The sequence below is a fragment of the Phaseolus vulgaris genome, chromosome 9, assembly GCF_000499845.2.
Source record: "Phaseolus vulgaris cultivar G19833 chromosome 9, P. vulgaris v2.0, whole genome shotgun sequence".
In the NCBI taxonomy this organism is placed as follows: Eukaryota; Viridiplantae; Streptophyta; class Magnoliopsida; order Fabales; family Fabaceae; genus Phaseolus; species Phaseolus vulgaris.
Genome location: NC_023751.2, coordinates 33,155,023 through 33,179,178, shown reverse-complemented (window position 1 = coordinate 33,179,178; position 24,156 = coordinate 33,155,023). Strand labels below are relative to the sequence as shown.

The 24,156-nt window shown below is 32.7% G+C and overlaps 3 protein-coding genes across 11 annotated transcripts; 2 read left to right on the top strand and 1 right to left on the bottom strand.

Moving 5' to 3' along the window:
* Nucleotides 1-3,524: 3,524 nt before the first annotated feature.
* Nucleotides 3,525-17,330, bottom strand: LOC137823173 (uncharacterized). 9 transcript variants are annotated; one of them, XM_068628330.1, is made up of 7 exons: nucleotides 16,963-17,197; nucleotides 6,238-6,407; nucleotides 5,762-5,942; nucleotides 5,408-5,476; nucleotides 5,248-5,323; nucleotides 5,007-5,071; nucleotides 3,525-3,991 (listed from the first exon to the last, which is right to left on the bottom strand). In XM_068628330.1, the coding sequence occupies exons 3-7, from the start codon at nucleotides 5,927-5,929 to the stop codon at nucleotides 3,911-3,913; spliced, it is 459 nt and encodes a 152-aa protein (XP_068484431.1). In that variant the 5' UTR covers nucleotides 5,930-5,942; nucleotides 6,238-6,407; nucleotides 16,963-17,197; the 3' UTR covers nucleotides 3,525-3,910. The 9 variants fall into 9 exon arrangements, 8 of the variants coding, with proteins under 8 accessions (XP_068484431.1, XP_068484428.1, XP_068484425.1 ...); XM_068628327.1 differs by having other exon boundaries at nucleotides 5,762-5,950; nucleotides 16,963-17,189; XR_011083076.1 differs by lacking the exon at nucleotides 6,238-6,407 and having other exon boundaries at nucleotides 4,539-5,071; nucleotides 5,762-5,950; nucleotides 16,963-17,220.
* On the top strand, nucleotides 11,066-12,213 carry LOC137822421 (uncharacterized). The gene is made up of 3 exons (XM_068627308.1): nucleotides 11,066-11,416; nucleotides 11,501-11,596; nucleotides 11,686-12,213. The coding sequence occupies exons 1-3, from the start codon at nucleotides 11,066-11,068 to the stop codon at nucleotides 12,211-12,213; spliced, it is 975 nt and encodes a 324-aa protein (XP_068483409.1).
* Nucleotides 17,331-17,978: 648 nt separating the features above from the next.
* Nucleotides 17,979-22,489, top strand: LOC137823172 (probable sugar phosphate/phosphate translocator At1g48230). The gene is made up of 9 exons (XM_068628323.1): nucleotides 17,979-18,567; nucleotides 18,651-18,758; nucleotides 19,622-19,653; nucleotides 19,741-19,791; nucleotides 20,578-20,639; nucleotides 20,723-20,984; nucleotides 21,358-21,623; nucleotides 21,696-21,790; nucleotides 22,023-22,489. Exons 1-9 carry the CDS (start codon nucleotides 18,484-18,486, stop codon nucleotides 22,209-22,211), a joined length of 1,149 nt encoding a protein of 382 aa, XP_068484424.1. The 5' UTR covers nucleotides 17,979-18,483; the 3' UTR covers nucleotides 22,212-22,489.
* The last annotated feature ends 1,667 nt before the right edge of the window (nucleotides 22,490-24,156 follow it).

Genomic DNA, 24,156 nt, shown 5'->3' with positions numbered 1-24,156 from the left:
TTGTCTATTATATTTACATATATTAGATTTTATGGTTTAAGATTTAAAGTTTAAGCTATAATTTTATTAGAATATCAAAGTTTTGTATAATATCTAAAACAAATATTTTTTAGAGGTGATAATAAATAAAAGGCAATTACTTCCTGCTCCCGATCAATTGTGATTGACACCCGACGAACTTTTTAAAATCCCATCATGCCCTTATCTTCTTCACTTTGAAAATATTGTATGGTGAGATAGAGGAAGTTCATTGTTGTGTGAAGCTTTACTCCGCACCATCTTCTAGAACTACCTCCACCTCTAATATGCACCATCTTACAACATATATAACAAAATAACATTCAATCCAACATATATAAAAAAATTATAACACATATAGTATAAAAAAACAAATAAAAAATTTCATAGAAGCCAAGTGCCCTAAACTACCTAACACTAATACGGATAACAACACTACGGAAAAAATTATCCGCAAGTCAAATGCCTCTTGCGGATAAAAATATCCAGAATGCAATAGTGAACTATGGATAAAAAAGTGCAGAACTCAATAATGAATTACGGATAAAAATATCCGGTAGGCATGACAAAGTACCTTTATCTGACGATGGTTCCTTCTCCGACTTCAGAAGCTGATGGTGGCGGTTGCTGCTCTGCCTGCGATGATGAAGCTCACTGATGGTGAAGGAAACCAAGGGAGATGACGGTGGATGACGATGGCTGCGGCTGCTGCTGCTTCAAGCACAAATGAACAAGAAGAAGAAGAAGAATAGGGTTGGGTGCATGAGATTAGGTGCCTATCACATTTTTAGATATTTTCAGATTCATTAAGGGTAGATTGGACTTTTCCTATGTGTGATTAGGTGCCAGTTAAAAATGATATGGTGCAGGGAGAATATGCCTAAATAAGAAATGGGTTGGCATAGTATTGTTGTTGTTCTCACATGGTTGAGAGTGACTAGTTTTGGACTATTTCTTCCTACACCTCCATACCTTCTTCTCTCACCTCTATAAATTTTCGAATTTTCAAAAATGCTCCTCTATAATATTCTGGATTACATAATTGGAAAGTTTTTTTTCAAATTTTTAATTAGCTTCCGGATTACATAATCCAGATGCATGATTACTTTCTGGATTACATAATCCGGAAGTCTTATTTAGCTTCTGGATTATGTAATCCGAAAGTCTTTTTTCAAATGAGTTTCCGAATTACATAATCCAGAAACTAATCTATGAGGGTGACAAAAAAAAATGTATTTTCATATTGTGTATGGAGGTGGCAGAAGAAGATATGGAGATGCACGAAGAAACATATGTTCATACCCCATGAGCCATTAATTCATTTTCAAATAAAACCTCACTCTCACATGATTTAGGTTTTGAGGCCCTTATTATTTTTGCATGGTATCACCCACGTGAATTATTTTTTTAATTGATCTCACTTTCTTCTTCTTTTTCTTTACAAATATACTCTTCAAAATATCCAAAACTAACAAGTCAGAATCAAATAATATCTAATGACATGACATGATTACACTTGTCGAATGTTATTTTATATAATGATTTTAGAATGTTATTTTAATATAACGATTTTAAGACTATCATGTTAATAATCTCTTATGTTTAAAGGGAGTAAGACTCATTTACACATATAAGTCTCACACATCGTATAAAATATTTAGGTAACTAAAGAATACTTAAATTTAAAGGAGTCAAGTGACTTGGTTCTTCAATTTTTTTTTTCAAAATCAATTATTTGATTAAAGAAAAAATAATTATTTTTATTTTGAAAAGTTGTGTAAAACCAGTGCAACTAACTTTTTTTGTTTTTTTGTTGTTATATAATAGACAATGACAACTTGCTCTTTCTTCAACTAGACTCCTCAATTATATGGTTTCCTTAATTGATTTTGCCATAGCAATTTATTCAACTTCAATCAGCAACAAAGCTACTACCTTATAAAAATTGGTCTTCCAACTAATATATATGTCATATACAACAAACACAAAAGTGGTAAGAGTTTTTCAGGTATCTAAAAACTCAACATGGTTCTAATCTACAAATCCTTCAATAGGAGTGATTTTGGTCTTATGTCTAGCTCCACCACAAACAAGGATTTTTCCAAGTGATCTCTTCAGGTAAGCTTGGAGAATTTTGATTATCTAAGACTTCATTTCTTGATTTATCATTTTTTGATGAGTCATCTGAAACTTCCTTGTAAGACATCCAAATCTTAGATTATTTAATGATAACTCATAAAATTTCCTAATCTTATATTTTGTATGTTGTCTGGCCTTTGGTTGACTAACAATACTTGTTAGAATGTCTAACGAGCAATAGATTATGTCAGTTTAGCCTCGAAGCAACTTAAGAAAAATCACAACTTACAAACTTATTAAATATACCTAAGTTGGTATTTTTGTTATTGTAAAAAAAATAACGACTTAATGTTGACAATTAAGTAGATTTGTGTCTAAGGGTAGATATCTAATTATCACTATGCTTCTAAATATTTTAACTATTATATTTATTAACATAAAGAAAGTATATATATGTGTGTGTTACTTTTATTTTATTTTAAATTTAAATAGAAATATTGTAAGATATAGTATAAGATTAGTTATGAATATACAATATAAAATATATATAATAATTAAAACTAATTTATATGCAAACTAAATATTATAAGAGCTTAGAATTAATTAAAAATAAAAATATATTGTATCCATAAAATTAAATTACAAATACATAAAAATATTATATAAACGTGTAGAATTTTGACATTTTACATGATAATTTTATCAAATACTTATAATTTAATAATTTTCCGCTATCGACTAAAATTTTAGCTTTTGAGTTAATTTTTTTATCTAATATTACCAAACATGACCAATTTGCATCCTAAATAGTACGTTGGATCAAACTGATGTTTTGGTGGAAAATAAAACACAGATGGATCTATGTTGATAAAAAGATAATCCTAAACGAGAACAATAAAAAATAGTTGTAGTAGCTGTTGCTGCTGTGATCAAGCAAGAACAATCGAAAAAAGAGCATCCTAAGCGAGATAAAGTGAACTTGTTTTGGTCATCACTTAAAAATGTTCCTTACATTACTGTTTGTTTCCACTCAGTAAATAATTTCCTTCGATTGCTTATTTAAAAGGTTGTGTACCCAATGTCACTGCCATTATTATCAACAAAAATAAGTAAATGGATACCACTTGCAGACTCCAGCAAAACATTTTCCACATTCTTCTCTCTGGAATTAGTGGAGAGAAGGGGAAAATATCATGTTTTCTAATTGGTTCTTCCTATTAGGTGGGTAATAGGAAGAAGAGAGAAGACGATCATAGAGGTGTATACTCTGATTTGAGCAGAGAAGGAACATTTTCAATCAATACTAATATATTAGTCAGCTTATCCTAAATTGGGTTCCTATCACTTTCTTTACCCAATGGGATGATGAAAACCCACGGGAGAAGCATATGGGATGATGAAAACCCACGGGAGAAGGGACATTGATGTCATACGAATAGTCATTAATTTAAAATTGACATCATGGTGAGTAGCAGTTGTTCCCTATTGATAAAGGTTCAAGAAGAAGAAAAAGCATTCACTCGAGTGATGTAGCATCATTTTCATTACCTGCAAGGATTCTAATATAAGAAAAATTCGGAAGATCTGTTTGAATTTTCGTTTAAGAATCCTATGTTTGAAAATCCCAAGTACTCATACACTTGCACCTAACATGGAGAGGAGATCCGAGCATAAAAAACGCCTATTGTTGTGGTGTCCAGTAAAAATGCTTCTAGTCTTCAATAACCCACAAACCATGGCTGCTAAATCAGGTAGAAAAGAAAACTGGGGGATAATGCAGGTTTGATATGTATAGAAGTCTCTCTGGCCAGTGCTACAAGGATGTTCCTCCCAATCTAGACTTGGTGTAGCCCAGACTAACGAGTTTCTGAATCAATATTTTCTCAGCTTCTATCTGGAATCCATGAATGTTGCAACAAATCAATAACAGAAATTTAAAATTGAAGTGATGAAAAAAGTGAATAGCATTTAAAAAAAGGTTAAGCCATCAGAACTGTAGGATTTTGGGGGGTGTAAGATCAACCTTACACCCATCAAGCAAAGAGACAGTTTACAAATTACAAGAATTGGAAAATTTAAAACCAATCATAAACTACAGGTATTTTATTTCAATCCAATCATAGACAATGCCAAAGCCTAATACTAGGTAACAGCACATGCCAGGCATAATAGTAGCTCAGATTGTTACGCACAGAAAAGGTAATTCCCTATGGCCCCAAGCAATAATCAAAACCAATAGTACAAATACACATACCCTCAGTGACAAATCCAGAAAGTTTATATTGTGGGAATAATATACATAACTTTTGGGGAAATATTCAGATTATGAATTACAGCAATTTTTATACTGTATTTTAAATTATGGGGACAATTTATAATTGCATTACATTATATTAAGAAAAAATTAAGAGTTTGTTGGGGCAATTGCCCCCAATACTTACCAAGTGGATTTGTCCTTGCCCCTCTGTCCCACTGAACTATCCAATATAACAGGTTTATCCTGACTCCCCTCTAACAAATTTTCCCTCTTATTTGTTATTTACAAGTTAGTCACTCCCGAAATGGAGAATTGATCCAGATTAGTGGGTGACTGACTCACTGGGGCTTTACCAGTTCCCTTCTTGTAACTAAGTGAATCTAGGAACCTATCAGTATGTTCAAAATTCTATATATTAGTAAGCTAATTAAGTAACTAAATATGCAAAGAACTGTAAAATGATTATTTATATCCAAGTAGAAAGTTGGCACAACAATATAAATTCTTAGATATGTTTGAGAGGACATCACTTTCTTGTTTTGAGAAGTTGGCTGATCATATTGCAGTAAGAAAATCATTTAGAAGGAACACAACATCGCTGTGCTAAAGTGCAAACATACATAAGTGACAGTGAGTGGGAGAGAGACCAGACCTCAAGCATGGGGTTATTTTTTGGAATACTGCAAGCCAAAATTATGTTGAGACCAGTCTTTAACACTGTGAGAAACAGAGAGAGTTAATTCATAAACTAGAATGATCTTTTAACTACCAAACATCACAGGGTGTGTTTGCAAAACCATTCCACCTCCACTGAACGTGAATCCCCATCATGTTTAATTTCTTGAAAAGTGAGATTGAGTGTTGAAAAGCAAAATAAAAAACACAATAGTTACCTAATCGATGAGCAATGCCAGACCCTGTGTTATCAGAAAACCCTCCAAGTAAGGAAGTGACAGATACCGAATTGTTCTGTGTATCACCATAGATCACAATCGTTATATAATCGTCCAAAAAATACTCTTATACTGAGCTTAAAGGAATGAGACAACTTACAGGACGAGTGGGAGCTGCTGCATACATGTGTCCCAATTTTGCAGAGTTGTAACCAATCCACACATATATCTACGATAGTCAATTAACCATTCAAATCAGATGAACCTTTGGGAGAGATGAAAAATATAAAAGCATTGAAAGATAAGCACTTTCATTATAGTTTACAGCACAAATTACCTTATTAAAATCCCATATTCCAAATCGTATGCAAGTGAAAATAGAGTATACATTTGGATGAATGAATGAACCAAAGTATACAGTTGGATGAATGAACCAGTAAAGAAAAAAATGACACCTTATTTTGTTTTTCATTTGAATCAATTGAAATAGGAAGAGAGTTTGATGAGGAAAAACCTGTTTGGGAAAGCGAATGATCTGAAAATGGAGGCCAACATCATTGACAAGTTCAGAAAAGGTAGTGATCTGCAATTGACCCTGTGCCTGTTCGTGAGCATGTAGATTACCCTTTTCTTTATTCACTTTCAACTCTTCAATCCCCTTCTCCAATCCTCCACAATCCATTCTTATGACACAACTGCAAACCTTGAACCCAAGACTCAAATGATACACGTATCTACAAGCACCTTACTTAATTAACAACTTCATTCAATGTAAGATGTTATGAAACATGAATAAAGAATCAAACCCCAATGTGATGTGAATCATATCATAACCAGTCACTGAAACTAAAAGTTTATTATATAATTTAATGGATTACTGCCAAGTTATATAATTGTTGATATTTGATTGCACAAATCTAATATCTGCTTCTTAACCGTTTCATTTCGTGTGTCAATGAGGATTTAAAAACCCTAATTTCAAAATTTTACCCACGCGAACCTCTTCTCCTCTGCTACGCGAACCTCTTCTCTCCTCCAACAGCGACAACGACCATCAAACTCGTGACAGCAGGAGGCGCGCGACTACGGAGGTGTGGTGAGGGACAGCAACAGCGGGACAGACGTGCGCAATTAGAAGCATGGTGGTCGCCAGAGGCGCACTAGCCACGGGAACCGCCGGAGGCACAAAAGTAGGAGGCGCAGAGGAGCAGAAAACAGAGTGATTATTTTCTGCTGTCTTGGAATTTTTAAAATGAGTAAAACAATAGTGTGAAAGTCTTCCTACTTATGCAACAACCACACTCTACTCCTAAGTTGCTGAAATTGTGGTATATATATATATAGATACAACCTATGTAACACAGACACTCATACAGATACGACACGGACACGAAGATACGTAAAATCTCTAAAATGTAGGACACGGGGACACAAATCTATATATTATATAATTATAAATTATATAAATTGACAATAAAGGTTTATGTGCACAAGTATCTTCCAGATTATTTTTTGGAGTAGAAAAATGTTTTTCATGACTGGTTCACAAATATTTGTTTCTTATTTTTATAATTATAATAACAATTTATACAATAAAGTTTGAATTTTTATAAAATTAATGTATTTTTTCTTTTTAAAATTGTGTTAAAACCGTACTAGAATTGTCAGAAATTTAACAAATACTTTTTGAATTAGACACTTCACGGATACGTGTCCTACAGGTGTCATACTAGTGTCGTTGTCCGATACAAGTATCGGACACCGACACGCCATTTAAAAGGAGTGTCCGAGTTTCATAACATTCAACATGAGGTTGTTTTGTTATTAATTCTATCTTTGCATTTTATATACCTTATATATTACATTTTTAATGTTTATAAAACTTACAATTCACACAATACAAAACGATTCACAATATCAGTTTTCCGATACATTACTTGTATCTCAATTCAAGTACCATAATTAGGTCTCTATAGTGGTCAATTTATTTCATATGAATCTTAATTTTAATAATTTACTTTAAGGTATTTTTGGCAATATTTTTTTCATGATAATTACTTTTATGTTTTGTTTGGATTAGAGGTTGTGGGTGAGTGGAAAGTTGAGGGTGAGTGGAAGTGTGAAGAAAGTGTGGAGAAAGTGTTTGGATTGGGAGATGTTAGAGTGAATGTGTGAAGAAAGTTTATTGAAAAGAGTGAATGATGTGATAGTTGTGAGAGTATTTTAATATATTTTGAATAGTATAAATTGTAAGATTACAAATTTATCCTTATATATAAATAAATAGGAAAATGAAATATTAATTAGTTTAAAGATATTTAAGTTAATTAAAGTAATTAGTATTATATTATTTAATTTATATTACATTATATATAATAATAAAGTATACTTTTAGTACTTGGGTCTTTGGTACAACTCAGTCTGTTACAAAGTTATGGTTTAGTTGTTGGATGATGTGTCTTGTATTTTTGAGTTTGTCTCTTGGGTAAGGTCCTTCAGCTTGATGACAATGATCTTGTTTTGTTGTTGGATGTATGTCTTTATTTGAGGGTGTGACCGCTTTGGTGGGGTGAGACAACTGTATCTGGTGGGTTTCTATTTCTTGGTTTGGTTTTTTACCTTGATATGTAATACAATGTTTGTTGGATCCTTAGTGGTAGGGTTCTAGGATCTTGTAATTTGGGATTTTGTATAAGGGTTGAGACACCCCTGAAGTGTCTCTTTTTATTTTATTTATTCTTTGCTGATAAAAAAAAGAGTAAAAATTCTGTTTGTAGATAATTATTTAATAAATGTTATGTAAATATATAATTATTAATAATAATATGAATATAATTTAAGAAAAAATGTCATTAACATTAATTAGTTGCAAAAATATATAAAATCATTACATGTTAATTTGAAATTATATAAAACATAATAATATTAAGTAGAAAAAGAAATGACATCCCGAGTACTAACATTTTAACCCTTATTGTGGAAACATTCAAACATGTTTCTAGAAGGCCTATATTATTTCGTTATCTGATAATGATTGCATCTTTGTCATCGGCAACGTCTTCATTGTACCATTTGAAAAAGTTACAGCCTAGAACAATGTCACTTGTAATTTGTTTTGAGAAAAAGAATAAAATTCAACAATGAAAAAATTTAAATCACCGAAGTTAAGTTTGCATGAAACTGAATTGAATTAAATTTACCTTATACTTGGAACAACCCCAAAATCGTTTTCCGGCATTTTTTTCAGTTGTTATTTTTCTCAAAACAGCAAAGTGTCTACAATCACAAATAGGAGCAACAAACGCACTTGTGGTCCCAGTAGCATGGGTAAAAATACCATGTGATTTTGCACCACAACCAGTGCAACTAGAGGATGATGTTATGTCATGCGCAGACATTGAAGGCTACGTAATGAATGTTATTAATTTACCAATTTAGATAATGGACCCGAAAGATTTACATTAATGATAATAGAATTCAAATCTTAAAGAACTTGCATTTAAAATAAAATGAAGTTTAATGTTAAATATGAATTTCTCGATGTTCAAGGTGAAAAAGAACAAAAATAATGTTCAACTCGAAAAATAGAAATAAAATAAAAGACAATAACATAATGCAAATAGACAATCAATGGCGTTGTTGATGATGAATCTGATTTAGAGTATCCTCCTATCTGTCCATCCTTTGATCATTCCACTTCATCCTTTCATCAAGCCTGTCAAAATGAATGTTAACGTTCCTCATGCTTTCTCTCATGTCTTGCATCTCCGTCCAAATTTGGGTTAACATTTCAGTTCGACTAGGGATTGCTGGTTGAGGTTGACAAACTTCAACATCTTGTGCTGGCAATTCATCATCTTCTTCGCGGTGAGATCTACCAAGTTGTCATACGCCATTGACCTGGAATATATTTAATTTTGTCATACTTTTTTTGCCAAAGTAATGATTTCAGCCTAGCATTATTGGTTGCTCATTCAACGAAGCCATACACCTGCAAGATCCTCGTGATCAAATTTGAATATGGGAGAGGCATCTTGTTATCCCGACATTTGATGATGTGTCGCATGATGTAATGAGACCAATTAATGCGAACATTATTTTTTATTAACCACAACATGAAAATATCTTCATTCAGTAGTTGTGCAAAGTTGTTTCCACAAGAGCAAAGATATGCACCCATGTGTAATGCAACAAGCGGTTATTCATTTTCAGACTACCGACATTTTTTAGATTTTCACCTTTAACATCTTCACGAATCATGGACGATAATGCTAGTGCCCGATCAAAATTCAGTTCCTCAGGGATCGTCCCAGGGGTTAACTTAAGACCGTCATACTGTAGATGAGCAATGGTCATCCAATCCATTTCTTTAATGTGTATCATTCTTCCGCAAATCTCAATGGCAAGGTGACCAACAGGTGTGATTTTTACATTTGTATAAAATACTCTTATCAAGTCCTCATAATACGGAAGATTAATTACAAGGAAAGGTTGTAAACCTTGCCAATTCAGAAGATTTTGGAATTCAAATCCTGGAGCAGCAAAAACTGGAGTATGCATCACTTTTGATGGTAATACTGGTCTTGCGTGAAACTTCTTTTCAAACACCACCATTTGACGCCTGTACTGAAGTATCTTGAATAATCAAGTATTGGAGGAGGAACGACAACATCTTCTGCTGGAGATTTACACTTATGGGTTATGTTACGTTTCTGGGATGATGATGTCATGTATAATGCAATTACTACAATAAATAACTAAACAGAAGTTAACATAATATCATAAAGCAATAGTGCAAGTTCAGAAAGCAAAATATTACATGGCTAATGAAAGTAAAAGTTCACAAAGCAAAATATTATATGTCCAATAACTAACAAACACAGTCAAATATTACAAGTTCAATCATTAAAGGTAACGCCGACGCACAAATATGAAATCAACGCCTAGTCATAAATCCAATCAACTTTGTCATGATGCTCATATGGAATCCCAAATAGTTGTTTAACTCTGTCTGGATGCTCACATAAGAACTCGTAGCATTGATCCATGACTTGTTCGTCCGAGATGTTAAGCTCCACAAGCATTGCTCAAATATCAGACTCTGAGTATTGGTACGAGGCATGACGTCGATGGTGGTGTGCATGCTCAACATATAGGTCATTTCTTCGTCTAATTTGGGCAACTATGTCTTGAGTTGTCGTTGTCTGTGCACGAGCGATATCCACCAACTGAAAGGCATTCATTTTCATCCTTCATTGATGACACATTGTTGAAGATTAGTATTCAACAATGCAAAATGTTCATCAATACCGTCCATAGTAGGGTCTTTTCTCTTTGATCCTCGAGATGAGAATGTACCCGCAGAGCCAGCTAACGGCATAGAATGAGTGTTTGACGGCGTGTCTGAAGGAGTGTCACTAGATTGGAAGTGAGGAGCAGGTGTCTCTAATATCACACCCTAGCCTATAATCATTTTCACGAGCATGGGTGGTGCTTGGTTGGACATCAAAGTTTAAGTTTTAAAGAATTAACCTTTTTAAAAACAACTTTAATTTCACAAGTCTAAATAAAAAATATAAATGTATAAAATCAAATTCTAAACAATTATTCAATAGTTAATATATTTGAATTGTTACAACAAGATGTCCAACCAAGCACCACTCATGCTCGTGAACATGATTATAGGTTAGGGTGTGATATTAGAGACACTATAACAAACGAAATGTGACAAGATTATGTAAACAATTAATTTCATGAAATAATATATTTTCTGCTATTTTTCAATGTTTCTCATCCTAACTTTATTTAAGTTAATTAGATGGATCGCGGGAAAAATGTTGCTTCAAAATCATCAGGTTCTTATCGAGAGTTCACCAAGTGGACGGCGAAGATGGACCTAATTTTGCTGAATGCAATGATTGACGAGGTACGAAAAGGGTGTAGAATTGAGGGTAGCTGGACCACTCAAGGATACAATAACATAGTTATCGCTTTAAATGAGGCTGACTTATCAGGTCTTAAGAAAAATAATGTGAAGAACCGCCAGAAAACCCTCAAGGACAGGTGGAGGGAAATCCATGATTTGTTTGGTGGATTGAGTGGTTTCGCATGGAACCAGACCACCAAACTTTTTGAAGCCGAGAACGAAGTTTGGAGTGAGCTGATTAAGGTACAATGATAAGTAATTTTTTATTTAACAATTACATTTCACTTCACATTTCGCATCAAATACTAATATGTGAAATGTATGTAGACCAAACCATCTGCGGCGAAATGGCATGTCAATCCCATTCGCCATTATGACCTCATGGAAGAGTTGTGGTCTAATCATAGAGTCACGGGAAGTCGGGTCAGGACAACCCGTGACATCAATTCACCTTCTCACATGAGCAATTTGAGTGTCAACCTTGGGGACAATAATATGGATTATATCCCAAGCAACCGAACTATGAGGAGGCATATGACTACGTCCCACGATCACCTGCTCCTCACTTCCAATCTAGTGACACTCCTTTTATGCCGTCAGCTGGCTCTGCGGGCACATCCTCATCTCGAGGATCAAAGAGAAAAGACCCTACTATGGACGGTATTGATGAACATTTTGCATTGTTGAATACTAATCTTCAACAATGTGTGTCATCAATGAAGGATGAAAATGAAAATGCCTATCAGTTGGTGGATATCGCTCGTGCACAGGCAACGACAACTCAAGATATAGCTGCCCAAATTAGACGAAGAAATGACCTATATGCTGAGCATGTACACCACCATCGACGTCATGCCTCATACCAATACTCAGAGTCTGATATTTGGGCAATGCTCGTGGAGCTTAACATCTCGGACGAACAAGTCATGGATCAATGCTACGAGTTCGTATGTGAGCATCTAGGCAGAGTTAAACAACTATTTGGGATGCCATATGAGTGTCGCATGACAAAGTTGATTGGATTTATGACTAGGCGTTGATTTCATATTTGTGCGTGTCGGCGTTACCTTTAATGATTGGACATGTAATATTTGACTGTGTTTGTTAGTTATTGGACATGTAATATTTTGTTTTGTGAACTTTTACTTTCATTAGCCATGTAATATTTTGCTTTCTGAACTTGCACTATTGCTTTATGATATTATGTTAACTTCTGTTTAGTTATTTATTGTAGTAATTGCATTATACATGGCATCATCATCCCAGAAACGTAACAGAACCCATAAGGGTAAATCTCCAGCAGAAGATGTTGTCGTTCCTCCTTCAGTACTTGATTATTTAAGGGTAAATCTCCAGCAGAAGATGTTGTCGTTCCTCCTTCAGTACTTGATTATTCAAGATACTTCAGTACAGGTGTCAAATGGGGGTGTTTGAAAAGAAGTTTCACGCAAGACCAGTATTACCACCAAAAGTGATGCATACTCCATTTTTTGCTGCTCCAGGATTTGAATTCCAAAATCTTCTGAATTGGCAAGGTTTACAACCTTTCCTTGTAATTAATCTTCCGTATTATGAGGACTTGATAAGAGTATTTTATACAAATGTAAAAATCACACCTGTTGGTCACCTTGCCATTGAGATTTGCGGAAGAATGATACACATTAAAGAAATGAATTGGATGACCATTGCTCATCTACAGTATGACGGTCTTAAGTTAACCCCTGGGACGATCCCTGAGGAACTGAATTTTGATCGAGCACTAGCATTATCGTCCATGATTCGTGAAGATGTTAAAGGTGAAAATCTAAAAAATGTCGGTAGTCTGAAAATGTATAACCGTTTGTTGCATTACACATGGGTGCATATCTTGTGCTCTCGTGGAAACAACTTTGCACAACTACTGAATGAAGATATTTTCATGTTGTGGTTAATAAAAAATAATGTTCGCATTAATTGGTCTCATTACATCATGCGACACATCATCAAATGTCGGGATAACAAGATGCCTCTTCCATATGCAAATTTGATCACGAGGATCTTGCAGGTGTATGGCTTTGACTTGTCGAATGAGCAACCAATAATGCTAGGCTGGAATCATTACTTTGGCAAAAAAAGTATGACAAAATTAAATATATTTCAGTCAATGGCGTATGGCAACTTGGTAAACCTCACCATGCACACGAAGAAGATGATGAAGAGGATGAATTGACAGCACAAGATGTTGAAGGTGGTCAACCTCAACCAGCAATCCCCAGTCGAACTGAAATATTAACCCAAAGGGATGCAAGACATGAGAGAAAGCATGAGGAACGTTAACATTCGTTTTGACAGGCTTAATGAAAGGATGAAGCAGAATGATCAAAGGATGGACAGATTAGAGGATACTCTAAATCAGATTCATCGTCAACAAGGTCATTGATTGTCTATTTGCATTATTTTATTGTCTTTTATTTTATTTCTATTTTTCGGGTTGAACATTTTATTGATATTTTTGTTGTTTTTGTGATTTTTCACCTTGAACATTGAGAAATTCATATTTAACATTAAACTTCATTTTATTTTAAATGCAAGTTCTTTAAGATTTGAATTCTATTATCATTAAAGTAAATCTTTCGGGTCCATTATCTAAATTGAAAAATTAATAACATTCATTACGCAGCCTTCAATGTCTGCGCATGAAATGACATCATCCTCTAGTTGCACTAGTTGTGGTGCAAAATCACGTGATACTTTTACCCATGTTGCTGGGAGCACAAGTGCGTTGTTGCTCCCATTTGTGATTGTAGACACTTTGCTGTTTTGAGAACAACAACTGAAAAAAATGCTGAAAAACAATCTTGGGATTGTCCCAAGTACAATGTAAATTTAATTCAATTCAGTTTCATGCAAACTTAACTTCGATGATTTAAATCTTTTTATTGTTGAATTTTATTCTTTTCTCAAAACAGATTACAAGTGGCATTGTTTCTAGGCTATAATTTTTTCAAATGGTACAATAAAGACGTTGTCGGTGACAAAGATGCAATCATTATCCGACAACGAAATAAGATATGTCTTCTAGAAACACGTTTGAAGGTTTCCACAAGAAGGGTTAAAATATTATTACTGGGGATATCCTTTCTTTTTGTACTTAACATTATTATGTTTTTAAGTTTTATATAATTTCAAATTAACATGTAATGACTTTATATATTTTTGCAACTAATTAATGTTAATGACATTTTTTCTTAAATTATATTCATGTTATTATTAATAGTAATCAAAATCATAATTAATAATAATTATATATTTATATAACATAACATTTATTAAATAATCATTAATAATGTTATAATTATCTACCAACAAAATTTTTACTAATACAAATATTTTCAATTAATAAAATTATAAACGAAGAATTCATATTTCATTTCTATATTCTATTTTTTTAATTCATTTCAATTTTATATTATTTTTTAAGTTATAATTGAAACTTACAATTATTTTAATTATGAAAATTACGTACAAAAGTAATAATCATTTCTTTATTATTTTTTTACACACATGGACAAAAGTATACTTTATTATTATATATAATGTAATATAAATTAAATAACATAATACTAATTATTTTAATTAACTTAAATATCTTTAAACTAATTAATATTTCATTTTTATATTTATTTATATACAAGGGTAAATTTGTAATCTTACAATTTACATTATTCAAAATATATTAAAATACTCTCAACTCACATCATTCACATTTTTCAATAAACTTTCTTCACACAATCACTCTAACATCTCCCAATCCAAACACCCTCAATTTTCTCCACACTTTCTTTAGACTTCCACTCACCCACACCCTCAACTCCTCTAATCCAAACAAAACATTAAGGATATGTGGCTTTTTACAATCCTCAATTTCAGTTCAACGTACCCTTTTCTTTAAGTTATTATATAAACATCTCATCTCACAGAATATCTGTATAACACCTTTTGGAAGATCGTTAATTACAATTAGTAGTCCCTAATAGTGTTTGGACTAGTCAAATTATTGCAAAATGATAGACAGACCCACGCATACAAGGAAAACACTTTTCTCATTAACAATTACTACAGAATAGACAATTCATATACTAAAATAATACCACTGGATGCATGTTCAAATTCAGTATATGTATTCTCAATTAGTTTGATCACTTGCTAGCTCTACCCCCTACTAGAGGGTACACATCAGTCCTAATTCCTGACTAACTCAACTTAACTTTCATGATGACTGGTCAACAACTGATTAGGCTACAACTGAGTTCACACAACACAACAAACATGCTCAATACTTCCACAGTACAGGTACAGTCACGAAATATAATACATATCCTTTTAGTTTCATCAAAGGACTGGAAAAATTGCATCACTGCCACAAAACTTTTGCTTACTTTTTGTCAAAGCCTTTATATGTTAACAATCAGAAACTGTTCCAAAGTTGAAGGACAAATCCCAGTTTAACCTCTAACCAACAAGATATTTCACATGAAAGTTGGCAACAAATATGCCTAATAACAAAGTTTTATTTGCTATAGGAGCACTAGATAAACTTCAAAAGAACTTCATGAGACTTAGATTGGATGCAATGATGAAATCCTTTCGTACCAATTAAGATACTTGTTAATTTGATGAAGTTTTTAAGTATATTTTCAATTGGAGCAGAGGAAGGTTATCTTAAATTTTGTATCTTGAAACTTTTCTTTTCTTTCAATGAATCTTTTTCACTTATCCGTGAAGCATAACTGCCTAATGTAAATAATGCTACTTTGCATAGTCTTACATGATTAATACATTTTCTACTTGCTACTTGCTATAATGCACAAAATAGACCTCTGAAAGGTTTCTTATTTTTAATACAGTTTTTAATCACTGACATGAAAAGTTAATATAATAAGAAAAAAATTTATGGTCTTGCTCAGTTCTTTCATAATGATGAATTTGTTTTTAATACATTATTTAATCTGCAAAATGTTGCAAACACATTATTGATTACAGATTCCATTAAACAAATAAATTGGTTGCAATCATGTGTAAAGCAAAACAACCTCCCTGTAAAAAGAATATAAAGTTCAAAGCAATTAAGGCAATCTGTAATTCTAAACTTCCTTCTAAGGTCTGAACTATACTTGGACAACTTTACTTTTTAGGTTAGATGGTCTAAAACAGCTCTCTCTCTTTATCTATCTATCTCTTAATGTATTGGATAGATCCAATTCTGTGTTTCTTTATTTATCCCATCATTCCTTAAAAGTGGCTTTCTGGCATTTTAGTTGAGTATTGGGGTTGTCCTAGTCTGTAGGATCAGTTTCTATATATATTTCTTCCAATATCACTCTTGCACCCCACCCCCCACATTTCACATGACTTGTAAAAGTACACCAAACCAGGAAATTACTTGAAAGCATTTTCCAATCAATTAATTCTTCAGCTGTCATATCTCAACCAACCAATCAATGTGTATTAACGAGAACAAAGAAGAAGAAGAAATCTGGTTCTGTGAATCCAGATTCAACCCTTTCTCTATTGCTATCCAGCTCAACCAAATCAACCCCGCTCAACACCGAAGTTAATGAAGAACATGAACAAGGTACAAAAGCCACAAATTTCCTGGTTCCTATCAGAAGAGGCAAAAATTTCCTGAAACACTAATTTTGGGATAATCTAACCCTAAACCCTCCGTGAATCCAAAAACCCTAAAACTACAATACATCAGACAAAAAATTAACCCACTTAAAATATTTTAGTGACAAAATACTGCATACCTTAATCTCAAACAACCAAGATCATAATGCCCCGCAATGTTTTCACACAGGAGAAAAGAACTAATACCACCGACGCCGACGAGGACAAACCGAGCACAGCCACCACCGAAACACCACGGCGCCGACAACAGACCGACGGAAACGGGATTGATTTCCTCAAGAACGGTGGTTCTGTTTGCCTAAGGTGTTCTACTTTGCGGAAGATTGTTCTGCAACAAACCCACACCAAAAAATACAGAGAACAACTCAAAGAACCTTAAATCTTCTTTATTAATTTTAACCTAACATTTATTAACAATTTAAATTATTAAATTAGTAATTATAATTATAATTTCTCATAATTATTTGATTAATGCAAAATTATTCTCGGAAATGAGTGGTCTTTCAAGAATAAAAGAAGAGATTATGAAAAATTAGAGAATAAATTATTTTTTTAAGAATCGAAACAAGATATAAGAATCAAAAATGTAAATTAAAAAAAAAGAGAAATTATATAGAAGAAAAAAAAAGTAATCATTAAACTTAATCTATAAATAAGGATTAACTGTAATATTGTGTGTAGTAAATGTAATTATTTTATAAGAATACTATAGTACAATAAATGTAAAGGATGAAAATAAGTGTTGCTCATATATAGTCTTTGATAATCAACAACAAAATCAACCTCTCCCAACATAAAAATTATTAACAAAAGATTATGATTTTGTACATATTGTCGTTTAACATGTTTTTTCTTCCTATTCAAAATGCCTGGTTTCAAAGGATGATTGAAAACCATCATATGAAATATTGACATCAATTAAAATGGAAGAAATTGAAAAAAAAAATGGAAGAAATTAAAATTGAGAAAAGAAAAATATCAACCCTTTTATCTCAACATACTACTTAGACAAAAGAAAAATATTTGGAATAATTCGAAATTAATTTTAAAAAAAAACTAAATTTATAGAATATTTAAAAGTTAATTATTCCCAACACCATTGACCAAGAAATGGGTGGGGTCAAGAATCGACATCAACACAGTTATTGTTTTGAGAAAATAGTAAGTAAATTGTTTCAGAGAAAAGAAGCATAATACTAAGGAAGGAAGAGAGAGAGAAGGTTTCATTAATGACTCACTTGTTTCCAAACTGGTAACTTTCTTCAGCCACTTCCCAATTACCTACCTCATTCATCTATTCCATTCACACCTTAATCCCTTTTCTTCTCTCACATTTTCAACATCGCAGTTTGCAATTTTTCAATTTGCAATTTGCATTTTCTTCTCCTCCTCTTATTCCATATAAATATACCTATATTCTCTCCACTGGGTACCCTCTCACCAGTCTCTCTTCCCTTTGAGGGTACCCCAGAAACAGATCCGATCCACATCCTTCTCATTCTCCATTAAAGCATAACCTTTTACCATTATTATTGATTATTGGTATCTGGGTTTCTCTCTAACTCGCGTTTCGAACATGTCATTGCACACTGCTTACTGTTGAACCCCTTTTTCCCCTTTGTCTAAACCCAACAGATAAAATGATTAACAAGCCACTTTTTCTCACATATGTCTACTTGTTCATCTACATCTTGCTCTCCTCCGGCGTCATTTTGTACAACAAGGTACTTTTCACTTGGCCATGGTTTTAGACAAGAAAGATGGTTAGTTAGTTAATTAATTATGTTTTTTTTTTTGGTTTTGTTAGTGGGTTTTGTCGCCGAAATACTTTAACTTTCCCCTTCCCATAACGCTCACCATGATTCACATGGCATTCTCTGGGGCAGTCGCATTTTTCCTTGTTCGGGTCTTTAAGGTAACACTACTTTTTCTACTGAAATCTTCGTTTGTTTTGGTTATTAATGATTAATTTGTTCTGTGATTGATATTTCTGATTTGTGAACTTGCACGTCCTTGTCATTTTTGTCGAGGTGGCATGTCATGCCATAACCTTTGTTAGTACTACTACTCACATGTTCGAGATGAGAGCGATGGGTGTGTTGGTGGGTTAGCATTGTGTATGTTGGGCTCTTTCTGTGATCCTCTTCACACTGGTTTAATTTAATTACATGAACTAAGTACTTCCTTAGAGTTGATAGAGTTCGGTGAAGAATGGAGTGATGGCTCACTTGCATTAGCAACCAGAGATTCTAAGTTGGAACCCATTTGAAATTGAGATTCTGCTTGTCAGTATCAGTTTGTGAGATCTAACTCAGTTGAATATATTTGTCTAATGAGGAGGAAGATCCTGAATAAGATTACATAATTTGTTCTTGAAGCTGAGTTTGCTCATTTATTGGTCAACATTGTTGTTGCTGTCAAAAGTGACACATCCGACATTAAGTACATGTTGGTATGTGTAATGGGTTGTTTCTTTAAATGTGATTTCTACGATGTTATGTGCAACTTATGACAAGCAAATGAATGGTATGGTACAGAAGAGAATGTTATGAATTTCTGGAGTAGTTCATATGTCCTTTCTGATTTCTTTTTACTTATCTCTGCACATACACACAGTTTTTGCTTTCACTAGGATTTTAAACTCTACATACAGTATGTAAAACCTACCCTCTATGCTGGAAACTGTTTTCCATCTATCATCCCTTTGCTTGATTTTGTTTCGTCATCTTATTATTTGGTTGCTACCTTGACCAATACTCCTTTGTTTTGTTATTGCAGATTGTGTCTCCTGTCAAAATGACATTTGAAATGTGAGTGTGCCATTGATTTAAATCCTTCTAAAGCTCTATTTGTCCTTAGTCAATCTTCTTTCTAAAACAAAGTTCCTTCTGTGGCAGCTATGCAACTTGTGTGGTACCAATAAGTGCTTTCTTTGCATCTAGTCTTTGGTAAGCACTGCAACATGGGCTAACTGTATTTTCTGTACATAACTTGTTCACACATTTCTTAATTCAATTTGACCTTGTTTAATTATTGATCTCTCTCTTAGCATTCAGTTCTGAGATGTGAAAAGTTAACTTGGTTAGGCATATTCAAGTAAGATCCAGTAACATCTGAAACCTCTCAGTATTAAATTAATTACATCTAAAATTTGTTAAGTCAAGTGTGGTTCATTCAATTTGTTTATGCTAAAATGAACGTTGATGATTTGAATCAGCTTAAGCAGTCAAGCTTGATTGCTGGAAGTTTGCCCATGGAAACCCCATCTAGGGATAGTTCTACTTTTAATACTGTCATCTTTGTAAAATGTTTTCTCAATATCCCATAGTAATGCTCTATATATTGGAGTTCTTATTCCAGCATTCAATATCCAAATCTGTTAGTTTGGTACTTTTAGTTTGAGTATCAACCCTCCTAAGAGAATATAGTATAATCAGGTTAATCATGCGGTGCCTAAAATTACTATGCTTTCTGTACTAGGCCAGTTAGAGAACATAGAATATTATTATATATATATATATATATATATATATATATATATATATATAATCCAAATTTCAAAGGATGATGTTTCTATGAAATTATGGATGCTCCTTTTGTATAGTGCTAAAAGTGAAAGATTACTTTGTTATCAAGCACCATTCTCTTTTGATTTTACATATGCCTGCTAATATTAATAGTTTTGAAGAAATAACGATTCATAGAGCAATACGTAATGTCTTTGGGTACTACAGGTTTGGTAACACTGCCTACTTGCACATCTCCGTGGCTTTCATCCAGATGCTAAAAGCTCTGAGTAAGTTTTTCTTTTTTTATATTTCACATGTTTCTCTTTCCATCTTAGTTCAATTTCCTTAATTCAAAATCTTGATATTTCAGTGCCGGTGGCAACTTTCCTTATGGCTGTTTTGTGTGGCATTGACAAAGCAAGGTGTGATGTGTTCTTGAACATGTTGCTGGTCAGTGTTGGAGTTGTCGTTTCCTCGTATGGGGAAATTCATTTTAATACAGTTGGTACAGTTTACCAGGTCACAGGCATCTTTGCAGAAGCTTTAAGACTGGTCTTAACACAAGTCCTTCTGCAGAAAAAGGGGCTGACTTTAAATCCTATTACAAGCTTATATTACATAGCTCCCTGCAGGTATTTATATTCATATTCTGTAAGGCACCTCAGTGAACTCAATACAACTGTTGTACTACTGAAACCAAACAGAAAATATGGCAATTTATCTGGTATTAATGAATAGTAACCATCTAATTGATTCATGATCATCTGGATTTAGTATTCAAATATTTAAATTGCACAATTTTTTGGCAATATAGACTTCACATATGCACATGTATAGGTAATGTTCTGAGTTTTTCTAATTATGAATTTCATGACATAAATCTAGTTTATTGCCAAACTTTTTAGCTCAAACAAATAAGCAATTTTATTCGGGGTTTCAATGTATGCTTATCAACAAACCCTGCATGCCATGTGTGTTGCTAACTTCTTGTACTGCTATATGCAGTTTTGTGTTTCTCTTTGTGCCTTGGTACCTATTGGAGAAGCCAGTAATGGAAGTTTCACAGATTCAGTTTAATTTCTGGATCTTCTTTTCCAATGCTGTGTGTGCACTAGCCTTGAACTTCTCAATTTTCTTAGTCATTGGTAGAACTGGTGCTGTAACCATCCGGGTTGCTGGTGTGCTTAAAGACTGGATATTGATAGCTCTTTCCACTGTCATATTCCCAGAATCTACAATAACTGGGTTGAATATAATTGGTTATGCAATTGGTAAGTTTTGTTTGACTCATCACATTCTTCAATTACCCCCTCCATCTTACCCTTTCATATTTTTTCCTGCAGCACTATGTGGAGTTGTGATGTACAATTACATAAAGGTTAGGGATGTCCGGGCCTCTCAAAATCCTGTTGAAAGTCTTCCAGATCGGATCACAAAGGTCTCAAATCCTTCTATCTTCTTTCAACATTTTACTAGTATAAGTTAAATGTATAATCCTACTAAGGCAGTGCTAAACTAACACTTGTTTAATACAAAGGTCTCAAATTCTTCCATCTTTCAACATTTTACTAGTACAAGTTAAATGCATAATCCTACTAAGGCAATGCTAAGCTAAGACTTGTATAATGTTGATTAAGATCTTAAGTAAATTCTGTGTGACATGCATGCAGGACTGGAAATTCGAGAAGAAGTCATCTGATATTTATGTGCCAGATAACATTGATGACAATGAAGGAAGCAGTGGAGGTAATGGAACTGCCTCTGATATGAAACATGATGAAGAAACACCACTTGTTTCATCAAGGTTATCTCATATTGGACGTACGCAGTTAACCAACCAATATGCAACAGGAAAGTGAAAACCCAAATACAAAGATTATTTATTTAGAGTACCCTTTTGGAGACATGAACTAGGAAGGGGAATGCACCTCTGTTCCTCATTCTTTTTAGGCAATAGGTTTCATAATTAAATCATATGCTTGTTATTTGTAATTACTTGCCTGTGTAGAATGCATAATCTCTGATTTACCATTCTGAATCATGGTTTTTGACAATAGATAAGGGAACAATTTGTATGATCAGCTCTCTGGTTGGAAATTATTTCTTAAATTACTGAATGCAAATTTTTAAATCTAAACACTTTTAATTTTCATGCTTCATGATTGCATGAGATGTGTACATTTTGTTTGATAACTTTTCATGTTAAAGTTTTCAAATCAGGCATTGTTTGGATTACTTTTATTTACAAAATTATATTTATTATATCTGACTCATGTGGTGTTTGAAAATGATATTCATGGTGCCTTTATATATCTTTTGTAACCCTTCGTTTTACTTCAAAAATTTTGGGCATAATTTCAAGAAAAATTGAAGAGAGAAGGGAAATTGAGCTTCGAACTATGATTTGTCAAATCACAGCTTTTGGTACACTTATGAGCATGTGTACGAAATTTCTTTATTATATTGTGTATGAATAACTAAATAAAATGAGATAGTTGAAATAATGTGTTTAATCACAAAGACTTGTAGTGAGAACGTTAATGACAAAGCTAACTTATTCTTATTTCATTTTTTAAAATATTGTTTTACATTTTTTTTTCTATTTTTTCACTTTGTCTTTCATCTTGATTTTATTAGGTATCTATTTTGTTAAACTATTATATACAAATGAAGTAAAAATACTATAAATACTTTTCATAATGTCCAATGATTTTATGTGTGCCCTTTTTTGTGAAATTTCTATCATCATATTTTCTTTTTAAATGAGGCTTTAATTATGTTGGTTGGAAGGTAATTTTATATTGAATTTAATAAAAATGTATTGTAAAAGTTTTATAATGAAATTTAATTATATATTGTTACTTATGATATGTTACTTTTTATTGTGTATATTTTGTAAGTGATATTTAATACGATTTCGTAATGTTTGATTGGTTTCAGGATTGTTGGCAATGTCTACAAACAGATACAAGTTTATTTTATCTTCACTCACACGATTATTTCAAGTAAAGTACGTTTAATTATGTAATTAAGTGATGAAGTATGCAAAACTCTATGTTATCTTGTTCATGTAAGTAGCATTATGAGTTCCTTTAAGTTAAGTGTACAATTTTTAGAACTTTCTCTTGTAATTTTTATTTAAGTTTATTCAAGTTTTCACCCTAAATTCTATATTAAGATATGTTTTCCCTTTGTGTAGTGTATAAAAAGATAAGTGCTTTTTAATAGAATAGGAGAATGGTTATAAATGTCATTTTAAATGAAAGAAACAAAAGGGAGGTGTAGTAAAGAAGGGATGTGTAAATAGCAAGAGCCTTAAATAAGGGCCCTGTAATATGGCCCAATTTGGAGGCTATTGGGCTCTTAAAGCTTGCTCAAAGACTAATGGGTGCAGGAAGTAATTGCCTTATACATAATGCATGTGCATGTGTCATATATTCTTTTATAATAATGATAAACTAATAGTTAACATAACTGAAAAAACTAATTATCATAATAAAAATCAGTTATCGTGAATAAAATCAGAAAAGGATGCTTATAGTAAATATATTTCTATACACTTATAAAATAACTTATTAACTTTGTCATTAGTAAATATATCCCATTTAATTTGTTAAATAAAAAAAATAGTTAAGTTTTAAGTATATTATAAATTTATATATTTTTAATTAAATATTTATTAAAAATATGTATTTTATTGAGTAGTTAAAATATATTTTATTTTTATCTAAATATTTTATTGCTTGATTTTGTTATTAATGAGATAATATAATTATTATTTGTGTTTTCATTTTTAATTTACCG